At 43.8% G+C, this 26,632-nt stretch overlaps 1 protein-coding gene across 2 annotated transcripts in view; it reads left to right on the plus strand.

The window, feature by feature from the left end:
* Positions 1-3,871, plus strand: part of CACUL1 (CDK2 associated cullin domain 1) — a 52,098-nt gene extending 48,227 nt beyond the window's left edge. For both annotated transcript variants that reach the window (XM_054831780.1, XM_054831782.1), the window contains 2 exons: positions 741-784; positions 2,260-3,871. In XM_054831780.1, coding sequence (XP_054687755.1) covers positions 741-784; positions 2,260-2,300 — 85 coding nt within the window. In that variant the 3' untranslated portion in view covers positions 2,301-3,871. The remainder of the gene's footprint in view (positions 1-740; positions 785-2,259) is intronic.
* The last annotated feature ends 22,761 nt before the right edge of the window (positions 3,872-26,632 follow it).

A 26,632-nucleotide genomic window follows, 5' to 3' on the forward strand; every position in this document is an offset into this window, starting at 1 on the left:
CGCTTCGTATTATTAGAAAACCCCCTGATTTCTACGAACTTCCAGCAGATACATGTGAAATTATAACCACTATGATGAAAATATATTGGAGTCTCTCTTCCTTTCAATAGTGTATCTATCATCACAAGAAACTTGTGAAGCAGCAAGATTTTGCAGCTTTAAGAGTTTGCGTGCACAAGAATGAAAGCAAAAGTAATGTTTTTGAAATGGATGGGAATTTGACTTTGAGTTTTCAGGAGCAATGATGCCAACTGGTGTTTATACAACTTCTGTTATTTATTTAAATAATCTTCTGCATGAAGAAGGAGTGCTGTCAGCTCAGACTTGCTTAGACTCTGCAGGTCTTTCAGGAGCCTATTACCTTTTCAGACTGATAGATACAGAGTTTTTCACATAGTTCTGTAAAGTTTGGTTGAGAAATTTGAATTAAGGAAAACAGTTTTGTGCATGACTTAAGACCACGCTGCATATGAGCAATTTTTCCTCATCTTGATTTTGTAAAAAATTATCCTATAAAATCAAACCTATTATCTTTAACAAAAGGTTGAGCTAATGAAATCTGTAAAATGTAGCTTATATTTCTGCTTTATTAAACCGAGAATCCTGCGGTCATGTGTAATTGCTACTGTGTTTGCCTTTTGTTTCTAAAGTCTGTAAAAGTTAATGATTGTGCTGAGGTACTTCACTGTTGTTTTCCTTCTTTCTAAAATAAAAATATCTTTCTTCCCTTTCTTTCCTAGAGGTGACCAGTCACGCAAGAGAGCTGGAGAAGAGTTAACTTACAGTAAGTATGCATCTAACCCTGCCCTCCAGTGTGCTGCAGTCCCTGATGCATTGGGCATACAGGTAGTGGTGGACTTCTGGGTTCTTGGTGGTGGCAAGGTGTCAGAGGCTGCATCTTCACATGTAGTTAGCTGCCTGCCAGTGTAACCTTTATCATTCTGAGTAATAATACAAACTTCTTGGAGCCTAAGGTGCTAACTGTGATGCCTTGCATGGCTAACTGTGCTAGAGTCCTACAGCCACCTGTAAGGTAGTAAGATATCCTAGCTGCTGAGGCCAAGATACTACCACTTCATTTAAGTACACAGCTGAGGTCTTAGGGGAAAAGAACGTAGTTGCCCCAAGTCCCTGCCTGTTCAGGATGCACATAACAGGTAATGAAATGAGCCAGTCCACCTCTGATACAAATCACCTGCTGGCAATGCATATTTCTATTGACAGAACAGAGGGTTTGGAGGGGGTTTACTTTTCAACTTGGAACCCTCAATGACGTGTCTAATACAACCCTGGTTCCGCCTGCGTTGAGATACTAAAGGCAGTATTTGGCCACAAACACTTGAGTCATGCAGTAAGGAAGTTCTCTTCCATTTGTAGATGAAGTTTCTTGCTGCATGTTTAACTGTGAGATTCTTCACTTTGTTACTCCCTTAATTTTCCCCAGTATAGATTAGGGGGTGGGGGGAAGAAGGACAGGGAGGAACGATATTTTCATTCTCAGCTGGTTGCTCTACTCCAGACAGCCCTAATTTGAGTGCCGTTAGTCAAAGGTCCCATCTTCTGTGCTGAGTAAATATTTGGCCAGGAGAGAATCTAGTCTCATCCATTCTAGGTTAGGATTTAAGTACGAGGTCCTGATTGTCCTTGTGCTGGTTTTGGGTGAGGTAGAATTAATTTTCTTCGTAGTAGCTAGTATGGGTCCATGCCTTGGATTTGTGCTGGAAACAGTACTGATAACACAGGGATGTTTTAGTTATGGCTGAGTAGTGCTTACACAGAGTCAAGGTCTTTTCTGCTCCTCATGCCACCCCAGCAGCGAGTGAGTTTTCTCCCTTTTACCCTCCCAATTCTCTTTCACCGCATCCTGCTGGGGGGGAGCAAGTGGCTGTGTGATGCTTAGTTGCCGGTTGGGGTTCAACAACCACAGTCATTAAATAGCCTTAGGGACTGGGGAATAGTATCTGTTCTGGTACTGTTAACTTCATCTTATTGCATTCTTTCCACCAAGTTTCTTCCTGTGCTTTCAGCCGAGTATGTTTGCTTTATTTCCTACCATAAAATGTTACACAGTTTTATGATGAACTCTTACTACAACCTGAAATGAAAGAATGGATGTTTACATGGTAGATCAGCTTCAGTTTACAGTGGTAACATTTTGTAGACAATGTTGGGGTTTGGGTTGTTGGGGGAAGGGTGGCAAAGGACATAAGGTGGAAGTTTAATGAGAGATAATTTCTTGAACTTTTTATATAATTTCAGATGGCTCATCAGCTTGTGCAAGCTCCAGGGGGTACAGATAGTGAATATACTGGATCAGTTTCTATTCCTACCCAGAACAGACACTGGAGGAGCGCAGGTGGTATCCGGAGCCTCCTTTGGCAACTGCTGATACTCGAGCTCTGACACGAACTATGCCTCAAAGAAGAGTTTTGGACTTTCTTCTTTATATAATAAAATGTCAGTTGCTGCTACAATTGGGATGACTTTGAAAGACATGATTCCTTGGTCTAGCCTCTCAACAAGTTCATGTTCTGCGATTTTTGTGAGGAATGCACCTTGAAAAACAATCTTTTCAAAGTGGAAACGGGCAGCCGAAATCAGCAGCTTCCAAAAGCGTTAGAATGGAAGAATCTTTTTTGCACTCTTTTCTTAATATTAAGGACATTCTTAAAACTAGTTAACACGTCAGTGTATTAGTTTTTAAACTTCAAGGTATTTTCTGGAGCTTTTACTTAAATAATAAGAATAAAGTTTCATTATTTTGCAGTATTTGTTCATTAGTTTAAAAATTGTCACCTTTTAAGAGTTGGTCCCATATAAATGTATCTTCTGTCAGGGAGTTTTAAATTCCAGATTTTTCTTTTATCTTTTTTTTTTGTTACTAGGTATTTTTGAAATCTGCTTTCCTATGTGTTTGTACTCTGTGCCTTCAGCTTGTGCACTTTGCAACTTTATAGACCATATTTTGTTATTGCAAAATGTGTCTTGAGGAAAAACTTGATGTGAACAAACATGCTGCAAAGTCACACTTTTCTCTTGCATTAATGGGAGGTGAATTTAAGGAGGAAGGAAGAAAAGTTGAACCTGTCACCATCACTAACAGTGACTTGGAAGTTTGTCCCTTTTTATTTTTCATATGTATTAGTGTTTAATGCTGGGACCAACTCTTTTAGAACCCCTCTCATTGATGTTTCATCGACTTCCATAACTGCAATAGATTGAGATGTGAATTCTAGATTGAATGAAATACTAAGGTGTGTTTTATGCTGTGCTATATAGAAACATCGTGGGCAAAATTCTCCAGTCTAGTAGGTCTGCAAAGTGCATCTCCATCAGCACAAACCAGATTTGCAGCTGACTGATCAGCAATCAATGGTACCTGTCCAAGATCTCTTTGTGGCTCCTGTGCCATTTCTCCTGTTTCAGGGATGTGATGGGGGTGTGATAGTGGATGTAGTCAGAATCAGGGAGTTGAGGAGTGGTCTAATGCATGCATGTGTACCCATCGGCTTCCCGCTTCCAGTCTTGTTTAAACTCAGCTGGAGATCCAGCTGAGCCCAGTTCCAGGAGATCTGGACCTATGGTCTGAATCCTAATGATTGTGATATGGGTTTTAATCAGTAGTATGGCTAATGCAATTCTTTGATGAGGGGAGAAACATACTTGAAAAAGCAGTTTGACTATAAGTTGGTTTTTTGTTGTTTTTTTTTATTACTGTGGATTTATTTTTTATCACCTTTAGTTATGAAGAGATATGAGTAGATAATACAAAATCTTTCTGAAGTGAAACAAAAGTTTGTTCAGTTTTGTCTTGCACAACTCTTATGCTTGCTTAAAAAAAACAACACACAAATAAACAACACAGCCCCCTTTATGCTTGCATGAGTTCATTACAAAATGCAGGAAACAGATAAAATATAGATGCGGCAGGGACAAAGTTTCTTTTTCTTTTGTAGCCAGACTTCGTGTAAAAGAATCGAATTCTATCAGTTTCACATCAGCCACTTTGGCAATGCTGTTAGTTTGGAGGGTGGGGGGGAAGGGAGAATGAGGAGGACACTGCTGTGATTGACAGATTCCAATCTATATATTCCTTTGCATATCTGCAAAGCCTATTTAATTTTGGGGAAGGTTTTTCTTTTAAAAATGAATGCTTTAGTGTTTTGTTTTCTGTGTAGAACAATGCCAGCAGTCTAATCTCATCCCTGATAGTGGAAAACCAAACCACTCTGGGTAGGGATTTTCAAGTGTTGATAGCGTTTGCTTCAACTTTGCTGCCAGCTATTTAAGTTGAAGCAGAATTAGACAAAAACAGGGGTTTTGAAAATTCTGCTGAAGAATGCAGTGGAGAAGTTAATGAAGGCTAATAGGGAACAAAAATGTTTTGCCAGCTTTCACATTTTTATCAGTTTTGGCTTTAAACAAAAATAAAACCTCTGATAGTGTCCTTAGCTTTAAAAACCACTGTTTGCTGAAACGACGATATTCTTGCTTTAAGAATAGATGCATTAACCTAATTTGGTTAAAATTTGTTTACAACTTCATTACCATTCTAGTTCACATAATAAAGTAATCAAGCTCTGTCATCTATGTCAAGTGATCATAAATTTTTTTGATGGTTTTACTGGCTCGGGTTTGTAAATAACACTTAGTCCTTGCTTCATGTTTGAAGCAAGGGTTCGACATTCATTTTACATTGCATTATGTTTGGGACCCAAACTTCTAGAACAATAATTCCATCAAAAGGTACAGCATTCCTGGCAGCGTGGTTTACTTCGTATGCACTGGGTAGTGCGTGGATGCTTCTCAGTCCTGTGTAGCATTGTCACTTGGCCACCACACCCAAGAAATCTGTTTAAGCACTGTATTATGTTGTAAATCTGGCATTAAAATTCCTGTATGTTTTGGCATTATTAACATAATGCTGAAATATTGTTTATCTGTCAAAGACGTTGTCATTGTGACTGAGCATGAAACAGAATACAGCGTACTATGCTAAATTATTTTGTTTCTCTGTAAACTTGCCTTTTACTTACAGTAAAACTAACTCGGCCAAGAATTACCAACAGCATGATCCTAACTGCAGTATTTAATTTAACCAAATAACTTGTGGTAAATCCGTTGCATCTGTAGCTTACTCTGTTAAGATTAAGCAGTAAAGTTGGTTATACAATGGGTGTCCTCTTTATGTTGCACTGGTTCTATAGCCAAACCTGCTACATTAAAATATTTTTAGATTAATTTCATTTTGTGATTTGGGAATTTGAAATATTTAAATTCATCCTGCTGAGTACTGTGCTCGTAGGCAATTTTATAGTCAAGAAGGTCTCTGATACAAATGATGAATGGGGGGGTCTAATTAGGTAAGTACTCTACTCTTCTACAGTTGGATCTCCTTGATGCCTTTCTGCAGTTGTTGAAGTATTTGTGGGTGAATATTTTGAAGCAAAAGGTTTTGACTCCTGTCGTTTGATAGTAATATGGTCAGATTCATCCCTTTTAATTTTTCCCTAATATGATTGTTTACCTTCTACAGATTTGAAAAAAAACCACCATAGAAACCAACCAGAAAAGCTGTGTTCTGAGTGACTGAAAAAATGTTTTCCATGTGTGCTGTGACAGCCCTAATGAAAGGACTATTCTGTAGAACTACAGAATAAAACCCAACCGCTTGAATTTGACTACTGTCTTCAACCCAGTAGCTGAGAGAAAACAATGATGTTTTGACAACTTGACATGCACCACATCCTGGGAGGGCACTTAGTTCAGCTCACAGTGTACCGGCCATTGTACCTGTAGGATCAATACAGTTCTTGACCACAATGAAAGGCTCTGCTAGGGAGGAATGGTCACTGCTTGGGTTAGCGTACTTCCCTTTCTGCTCTGCTGGGAGATAGTCACTGTGCTGATGCCACTCTAGCTAAAGATTCCTTTTTCTGACGGATGTTGACCACTCCTTTAACTCTTGAGATTGCTTTTCACAGCTGGAAATAAGTCTGTCGATGACAGTATATGCTTCTGTTGGTGGTGGTTGCTTCGCTGCTCTGAAGAGTTCCTTCACTGCTCTTAGAGCACCTGCACTAGAAGCCTTTAAATGCACGTTAAAGATCACTGCATCTCTGTGGAGGTGTTTGTGTGGTATAATACGGAGCTGCAAACTGCGGTCCCAACGCTGTCATTACGCGGGGAAAAAATACAGATGGTGAGGCTTTGTGTCCCCCTTTCTCTGACGTGGAGGTCTGCAGTAACAGATATATCTGTGTGCCTCACTAGGACGAGGTGTAGCCTTCTCTGCTGTTCCCTTGGCCGGGTGTAAGCAGGGGAGCGTGGGGCCCGGCAGTGCAGTTGCCTTGCTAGGGTGATGCTTGCAAGTCATGTCAGTACTGTAGCATGTACTCGTGTCCCATCATGCACATGCTTAGCACAGAGTCTGATGTCAGTCCGTAACTATCGTGACTTTTCTGAAAGAAAATTGAGGTCTTGGTCCTATTCAGTCTACTGTTTCTAGGTAAGGAGGAGGAGAATTTGCAGGAGGGCTCTGATCTTTCCTTCTGGTGCTTTCTTGGGAAATACTCTCTGGCTGGTAGAGGAGAAGGATCTTTCCTCCAAGGAGAAGGACCATGGGTCATCTGTCTGTGATTCCCGTTTGCTGGTCTCCAAGGCAACTTGATGCAAGACCATCAATCATGTTGAGTGTACTATGCTTGTGGCACTGCAAGACTTTTAATTCTGGTTTTAATCTAGGTTAAACAATGATCTTTTTGGTAGCCTTACAAACTTCAGGTATTGATAATCATGGAAGGCGTGACCAGGGGTGGACTTACTCTGGCAGGTGTCATTCTAGTAATTACAGGTCAGAGGAAGTTATTTTCTCCCAGAGGATATTACTACTTATAGCACAAAGTGGTGTGATACTGGCCCAACAAGATGTTTTTATACCCATAGTGCCTGTTAACAGAAAAAGGTCAGAGAATCTAAATTTCATCTTTATCAGCGCTGAAATACACTGGCTTTGAATGGGGAGCAGAACCACGAGCGAGGGGAAGTCTCACCGTCTGTCAGGAGGCAGAAGATCGGCGTTAACTGCATTAGCAAAACAAGACAAACTTGCTGATTTGGCCTCAGTTGAAAGCTCCTTGACAAACTGCTTTGTACTTTGCTAGAGGGAGTGGAAGGATTAAACCCATATATCTTGACCTAACTTGAATGACTGGTTTAAGGGGATTCCAAAATTTCATAGGCGATGAGTACTCGGAAGTCCCTTCTGGCTGTCTCCCCCGTCCCTGGGATGCTCCAATACGTTTTGGTTAACGTTCCTCTTTCTGAGTTTCTGCTAACTGATCTAATTAGCACAGAACAGGAAAGTTCACTCCCTTAATGATGACAACAGAATGAATTTAGTAACAGCACTTATTGCCTCTTTAATATTGTTTTTCAACTAATCATTCCTTAAGAAAAACTGTTACAGTTTCTGAGATGACCTGGGTCATCACCAGTTTCTGTTAGCAGGCAGCAGGTTATTTATTCGTTAGCACCATTTGCCATCCATCAGCAAATTTAATGATTTTGTACAGAAAACAGTTCATAAATGAATATCTGGGGCTGGTCGGTAGATGTTCCCCTGTGGATGAGGTCCATTGCCAGGAGAAGAGCACCTGTTCAAAGTACAAGATAGGTGGAGGTCTGAACGTGTGGCCCGAGAGCTGAGGTGGTGCATCTGGTTAGGTTCGTGCCGCTGTCCCATAGCAGCGTGGGGTGACCGTGAAGTGAGTTGCACTGTGAGCGCACGCCCCAGAAAGTCTCTGCAGAGTCAGCTACCATGGCGTAGCTGCAGATTCACACCTTATCTTCACAGTGTCCTGTTCCCGTGGCAGGAGTGGCTGAGCAGTGACATATACGTCATATTTGAAATGGGTCAGGGCATAAAATCTTAAAATTACCTATTTGTTGAGGTGCCTAACTTAAATTCCCTGTGTGGTCAACGCAAAGCAAAAGGTTTCTCCAGCAGGTACCGCACAGCACGGAATGGGTACGCTTCAAGATTTCCATTTTTGGCTCTCTGTTACCAGCCACGGCCTGCTGGTGCTTGAACCCTTCTCATCAAAGGGGCTGGAAGCAGAACTTGCCAGACAGGACCTGTCCTGCTTGTGCAAGAGCAGAAGGAAAACAGGCCTGTTTGGTTCTTTTCTTAACGGCTTTTGTATTAAGCCTTTACTGGGCAGGCACCTGCTGTTCCCAGTCGCTTGTACAGCCCGAGTTATTCAAGGTATGCGGTTTTGACATTTTAGTTTGTTGGGTTGAACGTTAGGCAGAATGTCACCTGAGCTATAGAAATATTTCCCTTAAAATACAGAGGTGCATCATACCTGGTGATTTTCTGCTTGTAATCTAAATAATCTCATTATCCTATTTATTCCCTCAATTAGAAATTCTGAAAGCGTGTTCGAGTGATAACATGCTTTCCAGTTATGGCTCCAGTCTTCTCCTTGAGAGAATGTCATAGTTAGGAGGGCAGATATGCAGGACAGAGACCATGGAGTAAAATGAAATTCTCCATGCATACTTCTGTTTCATGTTTCCCTCCAGGAAAGTGTCATGAATTGAAAAACTGCACACGTAATCGATATGAACCCTTCACCTCATTCATGTTTTGGCATAATAATATTTGGTTTTTTCTTTTCTAATGATTCTCAGTGTTGAATTTGCCTTTTCTTAATAACCAGTGCACACCAAGCTCACACTTCTTAGAGCTGTTACAATCCCAGGATGTCATTTGTGGGTAATAGTAGCTCCTCCTTGTGAAAGTACAACAAGGATCGTGTTTTCCTGATGTATCATTCTGTCAGTTAACGTAAACATAAGTAATCCGGATCTCTTGCCCCATTGTTTAGTGAAATGAAGTCCTGTAGCTCTTCACAGTCAATCCTCTTTTTTGCTTCCCTGGATGATAGCATGTGAACTTTGCGTCTCTCTGTTCACCTCCTTTTCAGCTTTTTATGAGCGGAGCAATTGGCATGACCGCAGCAGCGTGGTATTCTGCTGGTGACCTCTCTCTGTTGTGAGAACTGTCAGTTCCTGCTCCGTAGCTTTCCAGTGGCGATTTATTCACGTGGAAAAGCTTCTCCAGAAGGAGTTTTTGGTAAGAGAGGTTACCAAACACCCTGTGGAAATCTGTATCAAAGGATCTCACTTGCTGCGTGCTTGTTGAGTGATCTGCCTTACTGTAACTCAGCGACATTTCTTGTCGTATGAAGCCGGGTACCCGTGCTATAAACTACTGAAACACGCCCTCATCATTCATATTTTATAGCTCACCATTTTAGCACATAGGTGTTGCTGGATAGACTCAAGCGTCCAAACTCTGACATCATGGATGACAAGAGTTCAAATGGGAATTTGTGATGTCATGCTCTGATCCTGCTGATGAATTGGGAATTATCAAGATTATTTCTTTGGGTGAATGAACCAAGACAGACTTTTAGTATAAGACTATTTTATTCATTTTATTTAGAAAAGAGTTACTACAACTCTTTCTTTGCTGCATGTTCTCTAAACTCAGACTAACTGGTCATCAGCGATTTGCTGATACAGGACGAGAAAACAAGCTTAGAATTTGCCAGCTCCTCTTGTCTGCTTGCCAACGCAGCTACTCATCTTCTAAGAACCTACTTGCATCTGAAGATGCAAACTGGGCAAAGGAGACTGAGCAGAGCAGTTTGGCAGCAGTTCAGCCGCAGCTGTTGCTGCAGAGTGGTTGCTTTCATCTACAGGGCACTTTAATACCTCGTTATTGAAATTGTCAATCATCGCACTTGTTTCTTTGACTGTTATATTAAAATAACCACAGTCAGTGATCTGCAAATTCCAGGAATCACCTTTGAGGCATGTTTCCCAAAGCCGCTGTGCCCCTCCTGAAGCACGTCATCTCTGGGCTCTTTTGTAAGAGATGAAAATTGTGGCTTTCTGGTCCCGCGTGAGACTGGCACGGCTGCTCTGAGGGTCCCCGCTCGGCTGTGGGTGGGCTGGGGGTGATCTGGTACCCTGATGCGCGTGCCGTGTACCACGTGCATTGCGGCGAAGCTTTTAATTAAGGATGTAATGACAGTGTTCATGTGGCCCATGGCTAACCTTTGGGGTGTGTACCCGGTTTGCCTAATAAACAGGGAAACGAAAGATTGTCCTTTGCCCTGGGTTTACTTAGGTGAGCAGAAAAGACAGCTCTCCCTTGGACTTTGGGGAGGAACGGAGTAGAATGCCGAGTTTCGCTGGGCAAACCACACACCCAGCCTCCTGCCAGGGCAGCAGTGACGGCGCTCTTGGCGAACAGAGGGCACTTCTCCACGTGCTCCGAAGCGTAGAGCTACGTGCTGAAAAAAGGGCGCTGAGGAGAGCAGGATTCCCCAGCGTTTGTGCAGGTACCGATGGTGGGAGAGCTGCCACCATGCCTGGGCTGGAGGTGCGTGTGGGGCTGGGGAGGATGTTACCGTTTGTACCACCAAACGGTGCTTGTGTTTCTACTTAGCGATTCCCAGGGCAGAACAAATCTCCACTCTTAAATTGATTTAGCTACTCTGCAGCCAGTCTTTGGTTGTATTTAAAATATTTCAAGGGCTTTATTGATTTTTAAAAGCATCCTGGAAAATAATGCATGCGAAGTTAGTTCCCACTGGAGCTAATTTAACTAATTTGGTCTGCATCCTCGGAGTGACTTAGTTCAATCTCAGTTTAGTCTGATGAATTTCTCTCGTGTTGAATACAAACAAATGCTTTGGCTGTTATTAAATTATTCTTGTTATTTCTTCTGTGGGCTACATATGCACAGAAAAAAACCCCCAACATATCTGGCTGTTTTTAATTGACCCATTGTAACTTAATTTGGGTTTGTATCAGTCAAATTCAGGCTAATAAACTGAATTTAAAGCAAAAGAGTGATATTTATACAGAAGAAATAATTCTTCTCTTGGTTAAATAAATTTCAGAAAGCAACTGGCTCAGCCCTAGAATCTAATCTCTGAGAATTTTCAAAATCACGAAGAGCTAAGAATAAATCTCCCAGGTCATGTTGAATGTGGCAACTCATGAAGAAAGGAGGGAGCACATCACCACTTGGAAGCGCTTGTCTTTGAGCACGTACTTAGACTGCGCAAAACTTACGTGTGCCTCTGTGGCACAATTTCAGCATCTTTTAGCTTCTCCAATGTATGGCCCAAATTGTGTCTGAAATTTGTAGTTCTCCATGTGGTTGGCAAATACTGTCTCTATTTTGACTGTCCTGTGTCTTCTGTCTTGGGGACGCTGAACACCTTCAAGTCCCCGTCTTCCCTCCTAGCCCTAGGGCACGGTCTTTGGGCTACTCTGTGCATCTCTAAAAGCAGATGCTGTGAGGAGGAAGGGTGGGGCAGGACAAGACTACTCGGTTAAGGAAGGATGCCAATGCAGGTGGGTGATCTCTGTCCCTTTCTACGGAGAAATAGCATGACCTGAACTCCCCTGGGTTTAGTAATCCTGCCTGTTTTAACCACTCGGCAATCTGTGCTTCTGGCTGTCCGAACGCGCTCTGAAGGGCCTTTACACGCTGTGTTAAAGCTGCCTGTACCTTGTCCTCTGAGATGCTGTCCTTGAGTGCTGCTCAGGAGTAGGCTGTTTATCATAAGCAATGTTCTCCTGCAGCTGGGTGAGGCTGCAGTTGTCAAAGCAGCTTTAATCTCTCTCTCCTGTGCGGATGATGTACTGGCAATCGTTTAGTAATGTTGCATTTTAATTTTGCTTAATGGTCGTATTGCAGAAAAGATGAAAATATTGGCAGCTTGATGTTTCAAAACAGATTGAAATCTTGGGTACTTCCAGTGTCAACGTAATCGCTGTCTTGGGAATGGGGGAATTAATTTAAATATATTTAAATGTTTTACCAGCAATTCTAGTCTGTTATTCTGTAGGTGTTACTATGCTGTCAATCAAGTTCTCCTGATTTGTAGATTCCTACAATGTATGATTTTCTTCTGCTGTCACTTTTTTATGGTCTACTTCAGTATGTATGAAGCTGATGTCATTTGCAGATGTGTTCTCTCTGATTTTATTCTCAAACCATCCAAACCTGTCACTTGTTCTGCCTTTCACTCTGAGTCAGAGCTGTCAGAAAGGCTTATTCCTACTTGGTGGAAAATTCCTGGAAGCCGAAGAAACGAAAACCACCCGACTTTCGGTAATCTGCCTGATTACTGAAAGATGCTAAGAGGGATTCCTTGGGGACGTCTGTATGCTCGAAGATGGGTTGAATGTGTCTAGCCATCGGGCAGCGCTGGCCGTTACTTCAGAACATCAGAGGTTTGGTTCACCACAGAGTAACGTTTTCCTTGTCCATATCTTAATAAGAAAATGTACTTTAAGTTTCTTTAAATCATGGAGCTGCTAACAAAGCTCGCACCACGAAACGAAGTGGCGGTTGTAAGGAAAACAGTGAAACAAGGTGACACACAAAAGGAACGGTGAAGGATGCCGATGTTACAAAGAGGGATTGCAGTTGTGCCCCCGCTGAGCGCGGCAGGGGTTTCCCTGCAGAACCCCAAGGGCTGCAGTTTTGACCTGAGGTCTTTGTGCAGCAAAGTGCTCAGAGTGCGGCTGCGTCCGCTCTTGTGCAAGGAAGGAAATGGCATTCAGCTGTTCCCTAAATTACACACAAACCAAATAGGGATGTTGTGGCTTAAGTGAAGGATCCAGATGCACAGAAAATGGTTAGACAAGAGTCTACTGGGGTCTTTGACCTTGGGAGTTTATGGCAAATCATTTCCTTTACCAAGAAATGGTGAAGGCGGTGATGTGGGCTCAGTATGCTTGCAGCGTTTTCTGAGCGGCGGTGGTGGAGGGGTGGAAGAGCTCGCCCGAAACAAATGGCTCTGCTCACAGCTCTTGAGGGATGCCAGTACTAAAGGGCTAAAGAAGATACATCGTGTGGCAATACAAGCGGTCAGGCTGCAATATCTGCCAGACACAGCTTGGTTGCGAGGTGCTCTTTGGGCTATTCCCGCTCCCCCTGACAGCACATACGGTGCTGCTGAGGAGCAAATGGGGTAAATGCCCAATGGGTTTGGGCAGAAGAGGCAAACTTTTTCAAATCTTGTTCAGGCCTCTAAGTGCATGGATAGATAGTTATCCATCAGGTAACAGAGCTGCCTGGCCTCTGGGTAAGTATAGGGAAGCCTGTGGGTTTGAGTGGCAACATAATATAGCAGAACATGTTGATAAAGATCATCTGATCTAACGTAGGCAGGTACCGTCCCACCTGAACTCGTGCAACTGATTGCTGGGGAGAGCGAGGCCTCCTGCCACGCTCGTTTACAGTGAGAGGGTGCTGCTTTCTAACCTCCCCGAGCTGTTGTCTAGCCTTAAAACAAAAGTCGTGTGCCATAGCATTTTCCCAGTCGTGTGCCACGTGGGAAACTTTGCTGCTCTTTTTCTAGCGAGCAGAAGCAGCGTGCAGACCTCCTGCGCGTGCCGAGCGTGCGTTGTGCTCGGTGCACCTTTGGAGAGGGAGGATGGAGGGAAGTGGGAAATGGCAGTCATGTTTCTGATAGTGTTTCTCTAGCAGGCAGCCAGAGAGGAGATTGTGGTCACCTAGCCTGACCCTGCTTGTCTGTCTCCTTGTCAAGTTTCTGTTCCGCATGAAAGTGTGCTGTATGCTTATGGAGCCTGGAAAAAGAGACCAATGCTGTTTGGGACAGCTTTAATAGCATGAGCTTAATGGTAACTTTGCGAGTTTTAGTAAAACGTCTTACTATTGCCCCTAACGTGGACACGTCAGTCCCACAGGGGTGGTGTGCTCTCTGCAGGAATGGAGTTAGTGAGTCGGGATGGCTGGAGGGGCCTTTACGTGCGGGAAGCTGCAGGTTTGCTACCTCTGGCTCTGCTTGTCTGAACCACCTCAAGAATCCAGCTGCTCCTCGCAAGCCTCCCGATGCAGTGGCTGCCTGCATGCTATGGTCTTGAGGTAGCCTTTGGGAGGACTACATGGGTTCTCGTTGTTAAGATTTTTCTGTAGTTCTCAGCATTTCAGGTAATTTTCTTCCTGACACATCCCTGAACCTGGGAGGTGATAGTATCTCCTGGGGAGAAACAGGCACTCTTGACTTTGTGGGTTCATGAAGGACTTCTGCTGGGGAGTGGGGATCTGAACCTACATCTCCAGCATGTAAAGCTTGTTCCTTGAGGCATCTTTCTTCTCTGCAGGCTTCCCCCCTCCAGCATGCTCTCAGACCCTCCCTCCTGCTGCCCGAGTACTCTGGCTGGTGTTTCAAGATTATGTTCTTGAACATGATCATCATTGGTCCCTTCCCCACCTCCATTTCTTCAAGTACAGCGACAGATACCTAGAACAGATGAAGTTATAAATTAGACTGGTATAACGCCCTGGCCGTCAAAAGGACGTTGAACTCAAATCGCAGCTTTGGCTCTGCAGGAAGGGGTCCTCTGGTCACTGCCCACCATCTTTTGGGCTGTGGTAGTTTGATGGGCAATTAACCAACAGAAGTTGCTTGTAGTCCCAGTGACCACATCGAGGTCAAAAGCTGGTTGTTACCTTCTATATCAGAAAATGTATCCCTTTGTGGGGAAAACCCCCAATGACTTTTGATAAATAACATTATGGCTTTAGCATAAAGAGACTTTTTGTTCCAGCCACAAGATTTTTTTCCTTTGCTTAAAATCAGATTTTGCTTGGTGTAATTCATTGAACTCCACAAAGTACAATTATTCACTAACATCAAAATTAATGGTAATGTTAGTGTAATGCAATTTATGAACAATTTAAAAAAGCATTCAGCACTTAAATTTATGACAGAATTATAAGTTAAAAAATAATAATAATCTAGCTCTGCTTTTCCTCATAGAGATTACTGGTCAGACAGTCCCTTGCACAACAATTCCACAAATCTTTCTGGAATAAGGCAAGTAGGAAAGTCCTGGTTCTTTCTGATTACTTGCGTGCCAACAGGACTGCTAGGAGCGTAGGAGGAGCGCAGGGATCAGGTGTGGTGGGCTCGGGTCCTGCTCGCTTCCCAGCTGCTGTGCACGGACATTTGCACGTACTGTGTCCTGGGTGAAAGTCTAGACTGTTTCTGAGAGCTGAACCTACGAAGGCTGTAAACCCTAGTGCTGCTCTTCGCTGCCCCAAGTTTTGCTTGCAGGTTGGCTTTTCTGGGCCATCCTTGTTACCATGATACTGATTTATGCTTTGCGATCTCTGGGCTTGCTCTTTTTCTGCTGTCCCTTCTCCATCTCTTGGGCCGTTGAGGGAGCCGGGGGATGTGAGAGCTCCCCATGCCTTGAACTGTTGAATCTGCACAGAGCGTGGAGGTTTGAATATAATTTTTTGGAGAGAAATTGCAGTACGGTAAGAAGGGGTGAGAGGGAGGATGACAGTGATTTTGGAAAATTGTATTTCACTTCTTCCTGCACTTCAGCTATACCCAGTCGCTTTGGTATCCACTTCAACTGCTAAAAAACCCCTGAGTGTGGAAATGCTGCTGAAATCAGTGGAGCAATGTCAGATACTTTTTAACCCTCTTCTGTCTAGTACTCTAGATGCTTTTGCACATACTGAGGTACTTATTTTAAAAATGTGACTTTTAGTCATGCTAAGCCTCCATTCCTCAGCCATGAACAGGACATAATTGCTTTTCCTCATCTCAGTTTTGGATATTTCACAGAGCAGGGTACCTGTTTGTCTTCTGACCAGCCCTGCTGGCTCTGTTTCCCCGTAGATGCTGCTGCGCAGAGTACAAATGCAGGCTCGTCTTGCTTCGTTAAATAATTTACAACCTTAGGAAGTCTTTGTTGGATTTTGACGTCCTCTCTGCCTTGCTATCCATCACATTGCCTGGTTTAGGCCGTCTGTTCCCTGATGCACAGCAGGGGTTTGATGGAGATTGCACCTTCTGAATACTGCAGCAGATACAGCTGTGGCTGGTGCTGCTCCCTCGCCAGAAACGGTGCGTCTGGTAATGAGGTATCTATTTACTTCAAAAGAGCAGTTGCGTAGTGCAGCTGGCTGCGTTCGATACAGCATGTTCATTTGCTGGAATTGCCTTTCTCAGATCATGTTTCCTCTGTGTTTCTGTCTCACGGAGGGATGTGGAGCTGGCAACTGCTGCCAGATGAACAGGTCCTGTCCCGACTCTGTCCGTGTGCCTCATTTGAGCACTTTTTGAATATGAGTGGGAGTTCGAGGAGGTGGCAGTCTCCATAGCTCTGGTTTGGGTGGAGAAGCTGCTGAGGTTTTTCTGTGGGATGTGCCCCTCTCTCTCCCGTGAAGGAGACAAAACGACAGCTTTGCACTCAGCTGTTGTGGCACTAAAACAAACAAAAAGGTGGGGTAACCTTTGCCTTTCTCTACCCTGAGGAGCTGGGTCAAAGGTGGCCTGGGAGAGCACTGCTGCAGGAGCAGCACCACCTGCCACCATATGTTCTTTTCTGCTGGAGACACCCAGAGAAGAAGGATGTTTATCTTCTGAGACATGGACACCAACAGAAGCTGGTCATCACAGCCTGAACCAGCACGGTTATCCCAGACAATGAGTGTTTTCCTGAGGTTATCCCAGAGAACCAGTGGTTTCCCAAGACAAAGCACAGGCAGACCAAGAACCGAACCCACCCGGGTGCCCAGGGGTCCTGCCTGCCACCGTTGGGGCTCTCGCTGCCCGCGGGGGCTGGTCTTGTAGCCGGTCTGGCAGCTCACCGCGGGGGCCTGCTGGTAGGAATCCCTTCGTCAGACCGAAGTCACGGGGTTGCTGCAGCACCTTGGGATGACACAAGCTCTCTGAAGGCCGACTGAGCCTTTCACAAAGACTTTCTTTTTTGAATCCTCTCATTGCTGCTGGGTTTCTCATTGCCTGCAGTATGAAAGCAGGCAGCAAGGCTTCCTCGCATCACGGCTCTTTGTTCCTCTTTTGTATTAACTCACAGTGTGAAATTCCTGTTTACTCTCTTGTATTGGTCTTGGGCCATCTTTAAGGGTGTCTCTGTGTATATTAGCATCTTTAAGTGGTGCTTTTTATTCACTGTCAGCTCTGTAAGCACACAATTGATATTCAAAGTGAATATACTGGCGCTTCTTTTCTTTTTTCTTTTCTTGATCCCGAGGTGAGCTGGTTCAGGGAACTAAACAAACAAAGGAACAGCCCAGCAAAACCAGGCAAGTGAGTGATTTTCTGCTGGGTACCCTCCCTGAGCCAGTTGCCTGCAGAATCGGGCGGATACCAGCACCTCTGCAGGAGAAGGGCTCTTGGGAACACTGGTGCTAAAGTCAGCTTCATAAATAAAACCCTCCTAACTGCTAAAAAAAAAAAAAAATCACATTTTCAGGCTCCTGAGGGATTTCTCTGGTTTTGGTGGCCGTGAGCATTGCCGCTTTCCTTAACAGTCACGTAACGGCTGCCGAGGGAGACCGGTGACGATCCGTGCAGTGTGTAATTGGTGACTGCTGCTCAAGGCCTCCGTGCAGATACATCCTGTGCCAGCGTAAAATGATTCACGAGGGTAACAGCACAGTTTGCTCTCTGCGGTAGGTCATTACATTTTTTTGACTGAAAGGCAGTCTATATAAAGATTTATTCTGCAGGCATCTTTTCACCACAAAAAAATTAAAAAAATATATATGGTTAATCCATTATAACACTACCAACTTGAAGAGTTTCAATTCCCTTCTGTACAGGACATTTCATATGTGTCTGTGCCTTGGTAACTAATTGCAGGAACTTTAAAACTGTCTAGTTGGATAACCAGAAATCAAGCCCAGAAGTGCCCTTTTTGTTAGTGATTTGGTTTTGCTGAAGCCATTTCAATATTTACTTTTAAGAAGTTGATTCTTTTGAATTCATTTTACTAGCTGTCTGCTCACATTGCTTCCTTGTGGTGAAAAGATGTTGTAAAATGACTTGCTGCAAAATCCTAGCCTCAGTAAACTTAATGTTCTTGATTGAAAGAAGGTGAGCAATGGAGCCTAGAGGCTTCACTTTCTTGATTTGCATTCAGAAATACTTCATTGATTGGCAGCTAGAGGATTGCCTGCTATGAAATGGAATCTATACTCCAATTTTGTTCATGGAATGGTTTGGTTTTTTCCTCTAAATTCCTGAAATCAAAAGAAAAACTCTTTATAAAGCACACTTCAATTCTATTATTAGTAAATGCACAACTATATCTTGGACCTGTAGCTATGATCTTGTACAAGCAAAGGCAGATGAGAATCACTTGAGAGACGTTTGTTTGATCAAAGGCAAGTTGAACACTGCAGTGAAAATCCAGCATGATTTCACCTGCTATTGAGCAGTGCCCAAGTATATACCTGAAGTGACAGCTTAAATAAACATAACGGGTAACCAAAGGCCATTAAGTTCTTCATGATTCAGAAACGTGTTGGTCTGCTTTAGAGGTTTTACAATGAGCAGTCATTAGTAATTTCCAGAAACTGTCTTTGGAGCAAACATTGTTCCAGTCCCACGTTCCTGATTTTGTAGTGCTGACTACAAATTCTTCCTTTCTATTTTTGGCATTTATTTAGTATTAACAAACTTCCTGGTCCCATGCCTCTTACTAAAGATGCTCTTAAAAAGAGTGACATAAATTACTGTTGGTTTCCCATTGGCTATGAATTCACTTTTCATTAGGAACTGCCACAAAAGCAGTGCTTGCCTTAATCAGCTCTAGTCTTGTTGTTTGGAAAGGATTGCAAGGTTGACTAGCTTTCTCAACTTGATCTGTGCTCACAGTAATGAGGCATCAGACTAATGAGACCATTGCCATTACAATTACCAGCTTATTAAATCCTAATTAGGGACCCAATTCTGCTAGGTGCTGAGTGCTGGTTGTAAGTAGCTGAATACTTCCATGTGCCTATTTTTGATCTCTAGTTGAAAGCGGTACTTGAAGACTATTGAAGCTCCCTGTTCATGTATAAGGTCTGTTTCAGTGCTAATAGGGTAATTGACCCTAATGATGTTGGCTGATGTATAATGGTCAGAGCTGCCTTTCCTTCCTCTGAGAAGCCTAGCGTCAATGTCGTTGTTAAATGGGCTGTGATTCACATGGCAGAAGGCTGCATGGTGCTGAAGGACAATATTTCCTATATAATGTTCTGTGGCAGATTGTTTTCTGCACATTCATGCACTAGTGAAAGGAGTTTGCAACTTTATTGTTCATCAGTGCCAATTAAATGCAAACTCAACGTTAGCCAGACATGCTTCCTCCTGAATAAACAACTCAATTCTGTCCTCCTGAGGCTGGAAATTTTTAAATGTGCACTATCTCTTTTAGAATTTAATTTCCAGATGACCTTCCTACTGCCTGCTTTCTGTTCGGTATGAGTTATTGAGCCGAGCAGGTAGTGTTGGTACAATAGCAGGGCACTTTCCAGAAGTGCATAAGGAGCATCTCTCATGTCGCACAGGCGGTTGTTTTGCTATTGTTTCTGTCGGGAAGACTGTGCGAACTCTTCTTGATTTGCATCTTGTGGAGAAGAAGTTTTAGGCTCACCTTTGCTAGCGTGTGGAGTACTGCTATTCACGGCAAACGTGTGTTCGCAGGACCCGAGAAGCCTTTCAGCTCCGTCTGCCAGCAGCGGCTGCTCCCAGGTTTGGAGCGGTGACACTGCCTGGGCTGTTCTCCCTTCTCACCCGTCAAACCTTGAGCTTCGGGAGACCCCTCTGGGGTAGAAGAGGGACTGAGTTTTGTGCATCAGTCCCTAAGCACACCTGCCCGCACACGTACGTGAAGCAGAACCTCTTCCCTATCAACCGAGCAGCCAGGACTCCTTGTGTTGGTGTGCAGATGCGACATCCTCCGTAGATGCTGGGTAAAATTAATATTGCAGCAGTCTTGTTGAGCCCCGGTCTTTCTCATACCTTTTTTTTTAATGCTGTGCCATTCGTATTTACCTCCCAGCAATCCCCACTGAAGCAACTTTCTGCTTTGTATATTGTATAGAGAAAACGCTGTTCCCAGTGATGCTGCACGAGTGTACGATGCCAGATGTCTTGTACTGCAAACAGCCACATAAAAGCAATCTTGTCCCATTTGAACTCCAGCTGATTTTGTCATAGGTGTCTTTTAAGTTAGCTACCTTTAACTTTTACTGCTCTATTTTCTCAGAGTGGGATCATCTGCATCTCTAAACCTGAGCTCAAATGAGGCTCCCACAAATCCAATGCTCAAAAATGCTGCCTTAATCACTTTTGAAAAGTTAGTGAAATGGAATGGGGCTTATTTTTCAGGCTTAGTTGAAGTCATAAATTTTTTGCGTTGCTATTGTGTTACAGATGAAAGCTAATTTCCTGAGTTTGATCTTGATATCTCTCACAGGGCTCTCTGTGGCTCTAAAGAAGTGATCTCGAGTGCCCGAGGTGCCTGGAACCAATTCTCAGTTTTAGAGGGTGGTTAGCATCACATAACAGAACATTCAAACACTTAGTATTAATCACTGGTTCTTTACTTGCCACATTAATCAGGAGAATGATGTCTTTTCTTTGTTATGTGAGCGGTGAATTGAATGCTAAATGTAGCACTAAAATTGCATTTCTGCTTCTTTCCCCCTCTGAATCCTTCCAGCTTTAAAGATTCACTGCAACTTTTAGCAGTCCACATCATTATTGGGATTTCCACTGCATATGCTTGTGACCTTTAGAGACTGAGAACTCTTCCTGCTGGTTGTTTTTCAGCCTTACCCTTTGCAGCTGGTCTTTCTGGATCTGAAGTCAGATATTTCACTTAGCAACCTTGCTAATGAGAAATGAGATCAAGACTAAGTGAGCATTTTCCCTCCTGGGGACAACAAATCGACCAAGACTCACAATAAGAAGCAGTAAAAAGCCGCACTTTGGTTTCATGCCATCTGGGCAGTTTCCACGCAGAACGTGTCTGGAGTCTTACCAGACCTGGAGGAAACCACCTGGCTTCTAGTAAGAGAGTATGTTGCAAGGGTTCATTTGAACCTTCATGTTTCAGTTTTAAGCTAGTCCCTGAATTTGACAGTAATGCAAAAATGTATAAAGCTGGTACAAACTCCCTATCTTAAAAGGCAATTCTAAAAGTTCATTTTTTCAGCTCTTCAGTAATGGAAAAGGTCTTGTCTATTTAGGTTCTTCTTCCCTCACAATGTGAAATTGGAACAAAGCACTTAGATGTTACCATGGTAATTGGGCTTTAAGGCATTTTGAAATAGGTAGAGTCCTAAAATGCTGGCACACAGGATGTCAAAGGAGAGGTTTTGAGTCATGAATATTCCTGAGAAAATGCACCTTATTTCCTGACTTGCTTTGAAAATAGGGATGTTTCTGGCATGACACTAATCCTGCTTTCTGATTTCATTTTGAAAATAGAGCAAAGAACTGATGCCATCCAAGTGAAACGTCACTGGCCCAAGAGTCATGCTTTTTATAGGATAGCAATGCTTCTTTCCTTCCCCTTCCCTTACATTCTTGGTTTCCTCCTATTTTGAATTAGCAAAGCTCTGATCTTACATCTGCTAGGCACTTGTGTAAAGACAGCAGGGGAAAAACTGGACTTTATATACTCAAACTTAGTCCAAGTGATCCTGTATGCTTGGCTAAGATTTTGTTCTTGTGTCTGCTTTGGGGCGTCTCTTTTTGCTCTTAAAATAGTCTTGGGCTTTGAAGAGAGTTGCTTGATGTGAAAGAGACTGGATCAAGAAACAATAAATTCTGGGTTTGTTATTCATTTAAGACTTTTAAAGAAATGACTAGAGTCTTCCAAACATAGCCCTTGGTTTAGTAATTAGACCCCGCAGAAATGATCTGTTGAATTTTGAAGCGTTCAGCCTCACCGAGACATGTATTTGTATTGTTTTGAATCCCAGAGAAAAACTGAGGAGTCAGTGTTAGGCACTGTACAAAGCTCAGGGAGATGTGAATCTGTGATATTAATCTCTTAATTACACCGGTTTCATTTCCCGAAACCTTTATTCTCTGGCATAACTTCATTGAAAGATCTTGGTTGCAATTAGCCTTTAAATGTTTAGGCAGTTGCAAGGACTGCTGAATCCCTTGATGCATTAAGAGATTAAGGATGCCTTTTGATGGTGGGAATTCAGCTTCTGGGCTGTCTGGGATGGGTCATTTCCATTGTCTTTTCCCTATTTAGATTTTGTGCTGTATGCAGCTCCTTTATACTTACTCATTTCCTACAGGTCTCCACTGTCACACATTCATCCATGCCCTTGGGCTTGTTACTGCAGCCAAGGTAAAACCATTTAAAGTCATGCCTAAGTGGCTGCTGTCCAGGAAAGGCTTCAAGAAAATCTGTGGGCTTTGGTTTTATTGTTAGCAAGTGTCTCTCTGAAAAGCTGTGTGGTGCAGTTGACACGTGGGAGGGAAGGGATGCCATCCAGAGGGACATTGACAGGCTTGAGAGCTGCAAGGTCCTGCACATGTGTCGGGGCAATCCCAAGCACAACTACAGGCTGGGTGGAGAATGAATGGAGAGCAGCCCTGAGGAGAAGGACTTAGGGGTGTTGGTGAATGAGAAGCTCAACATGACCCAGCAGTGTGTGCTTGCAGCCCAGAAAGCCAGCCAGATCCTGGGCTGCATCAAAACCGCCATGACCAGCAGGTCAAGGGACAGGATTCTGCCCCTCTACTCCGCTCTCATGTGATCCCACCTGCAGTACTGCGTCCAGCTCTGGGGTCCCCAGTTCAAGACAGACGTGGACCTGTCGGAGCAAGTCCAGAGGGGGCCATGAAGATGATCAGAGGGATGGAGCACCTCTCCTTATGGGGACAGGCTGAGAGAGTTGGGGTTGTTCAGCCCGGAGAAGGCTCCGGGCAGACCTAATTGTGGCCTACCAGTACCTGAAGGGGCCTACAGGAAAGACTGTGAGGAACTGTTTACAAGGGCATGGAGTGATAGAACAAGGGGGAATGGGTTTAAGCTGAAGGAGGGTTGATTTAGATTAGATATTAGGAAGAAATTCTTCCCTGTGAGGGTGGTGAGGCCCTGGCTCCCTGGAACTGTTCAAGGCCAGGTTGGATGGGGCTTTGGGCAACCTGGTCTAGTGGAGGGTGTCCCTGCCCATGGCAGGGGGGTTGGAACTAGATGGGCTTTGAGGTCCCTTCCAACCCAACCCATTCTAGGATTCTATGAAAGACAGACTTGTGAAGTCCCAGATAAGGCACTGAACTGGAGATTCCTGAATGTGCTGCATCCCTTTCTATTTGCTCTGTGGACAACACACACTGCAAACCATGCCTTTACCATAGTCGTAATTTCATAAAAGACTCCACTTGTTGCTTAAAATAAGACTATTTACATTCTGGCATGTTACACTGTTCAGGGATACAATTGACCAAAATAAATATTCCTACACTTCTCCAGTTTTCCAGCAATTTGACTGCAGCAACTATTCATATAACATTTCTTCCTGGACAGGAGCATAGCATAGCTGTTTGAGCAATTAATTGAAGACAGGAGTCCTCAGATATATCTGTTGCTATGTGAATGGCATGTTCTGGCTTTCTGACTCTTTGTACATCTATTAAAGTGGAAAACAATAACTTTCACTATCTTGCACACAAGCTATGAGGCTTAATTTATCACTGGTGATAATTTAAGTGCTCTGAAGTGATTCAGCATCCATGAAAATGCACGGTTTCACTGCTTGTGTCTGGTAAATAGGTAGCTCTGATACCGAGGTCTTGAGCAGGCTCTTTGAATAAAGGAAAAATTTGCATGTTGGTGATGGAGATGCCTCTGGCATGGCAGATCTGAAAGAGGAAAGGGTAATGAGAACTTGTAACAATCGATAACTACAAGAATTTTGATCAGACGAATTAAGGCAATTACTGATGGGAAAATAGCCAGTACGTTTTATTTTAATATGGAGATGAATTGCTAAAAAGGAGAGAAATGTGTTGAGATAAACAGGAATCTTATTGAATGCTTATTTTTTTGCTGGTGTCTTTTTTTTTTCTTTTTTTTTTTTTTTCCTTATTGCTAATTGTGAGGCAAGCTAGTCGAGAAAACAGACTGGCAAACCAGGGTGGCTGAGCAGGGGAGCAACATGTGGGAGCAGGGAGGGGACGTGGTGCCCCCGCGTGCTGCTGGTGGGACCACTGCCGGGGAGAGTGTCACTGTCTGCGTGATTAAAATAGACTGGAAAAAGTAGAGAGCAGGTAGAAAAGAAGCGCAGACAAGAAAAGCCTGGCAGCAGGAGTCAAGCAGTCATGCCTGTTTAGCTAATGGAAATACTGCAAGGGCACTTGATTAGAGAATATTAATGCCTTCGTGGAGATGATTATTGGTGCTAAAAGGACTCTTATGTAGCAACAGAAGTAATAGTGAGAGTGAGTGATTAGAAGTGAAGCTAGACAAACTAGGAGCAATTTCTTTTTGAGATATCAGCTGCTGTAAGAAGCTGCTGGGAGGGCGGCAGGTTCTCCATGTCCAGATGTCTCCATGTCCAGACAGACTCATTGTTAAGAGTTTGATCTTTTGCCAAATATGTTCTGTACTTCAGTCAGATGTGATTTTTCTATTTCCAACGCAGCAGGCTGGAGTTACATGTAAGGGTGCGAGGGTGTTTCAGTAGAGACTGGGTGGTCATCACCCCTGCCTGGCCATGGGTGCTCTGTGAGCCCTGCTTATGGACCGGCATGCTTACGGGGAACAGCTTTGCTCTGCGCCAAACCCACCCCTCTCCTTATAAAAACATCCCCCCTTCCCAATGGGCCAAAGCCAGGTAAGGCAGAAAGCTCCGCTGCAGGTGATTGGTCCTGCCCACAAATCCTACTGAAGAAAAACATTTCCAAGAAGAATTGTAGATGCTTTAGTGAAAAATTCCTGTGATAGCCCTTTAGCGTGCTTTAAATCATATGGCAAATTACAAGCTTCTGCATAGGTCCCTGCATTGACACATATAAAGAAATTCCTATAGTAATCATGCGAACCGTGATTAACGAGCCGTGTCACACGAGTGGGGTGTCTAAGGCTGGTATTGAATCAGGTTGTTGATCCTTTAAGATGAATTTCCTGTTACTGATGTTGATGCTGATAATTTGTTTTAAGGTAGAGGAGACGAGCGTGAGATCGGTGTGTTGCAGCTGGCTGTCTCCGCTGGGAATGGAGGTGTGGGCTGAGGGGGAGGATGAGTTGCACTGACGTTTACATTGACAGTGCCCAGTTTGGGTGTGTACAAAACCAGGGCGGTGGTACTGATGAAATCTAGCTCTGGTACAACGGACTTCAAAATAAATAGCTTAAGGAATGAAGTCAGTTATGGCATGTCCCCTGTGGTGGGGTGTGGGAGTCAATGCAGAAGTCCCTGTGCTGAGAATGGGGTAGATGTGAAGAGTCCTGTGCCCTGGGCAAGGGTCTGTCTCCTGCTTTGAGGACTTTCTCCAGGGTGTGGGCATTGGAGACAAGTTGTAAAATCTGACCTCCCTCCTTTAAGTAGGAAGCCCTCTGCACTCTGTGAAGTCTGCACAGCTTTCCTGAGATGCAGGAGAACCGGGGCTGCTGCCCGCTCCCTGGGTGCAGCAGTGACGAGGTGCTCACCGGCTCTGCGTGGCGCTCGGCAGCTGGGGTCATGGTGGAAGTCAGGGTGGGTGCACGTGTGGATCCAGTGGCTTCAACAAGGGATGCAAATGGTGGTGGTAAGTCTGTAACTAGTGCACACCTTGACTTTGCTGGAGAAGTGGATTTATTCACCCCCATTTTAGAGGGAATTCTTCAAGGGAGGGAATGACTCTCAAGGTGACAAAAGAGGAAATGGTGGACTACAGATGGGGAGGGGAAGGAAAGACATCAAGTTTGATAGCTGTTTGTCTTGTGTTTTCCTTCCAGGCATCTAGTACAAATTGCAACGTGAAAACAGATGGGCAATGACTCTGCATCTGCCTGTTTCTCTCCCTCCCATCACCCAGGTCTGGCAGAGTGCCTGGACCGTTCCAGTGAGCTCTTGAGCAACTGCAAAGAGCGCAGATGAGATGTGCTGTCTGCCAAGCTTGGGAATGCAACTGAGCTCAAAGCAAAGGCCCAAGTTAGCCCGCACAATTCATGAGCTTGTGGTTTGTGTTTGAGAAGATCATCTACTCAGTTGCCCTTAACATGAAAACATCAGCTTGAGCCAAATGGAAGTCATGCCTCAGAAATCAAAGAGCAGCCTAATATCGATATCGTGTACTTCACCCTGGCAAGGCAAGCCAAGAGAAATTGGAGGGCCCCCAGAGTGTCAAATCCAAGCAGTGGACTTCACTGCTGCCCTTCACATTTTCAAGCAAGGAGACGTGAGATACTGAGCTACTGCCCCATTGTGATGTGATGGGCCAATTCACAAAGTTTGGGGAAAATCGCTCACTTAAAAGTTTAATGCTTCACACAAATGGATGTCTGGATATCTAGGCATTGAACAAAACTAGCCTTATTTAAAAACAAGCAAATAAAAAAAAAAAAAGCCATGATCTTTGGCAGTAAGGAATACTTCAGAGTCTGAAAGCAAGAGAAACCTGGTATTTCTGTAAATCCCACCAGAAGAAGAAGTTGTGCAAGTTTACTCTTTTGCTTTGCATCTCTATTTAGTCTCTGGTTCCTTCTGCATTTTCTGTGAAGTGTTCCAGTTGCTCGGCTTCCCTGG

This window comes from Grus americana, chromosome 7 (genome assembly GCF_028858705.1).
Source record: "Grus americana isolate bGruAme1 chromosome 7, bGruAme1.mat, whole genome shotgun sequence".
Lineage (NCBI taxonomy): Eukaryota > Metazoa > Chordata > Aves > Gruiformes > Gruidae > Grus > Grus americana.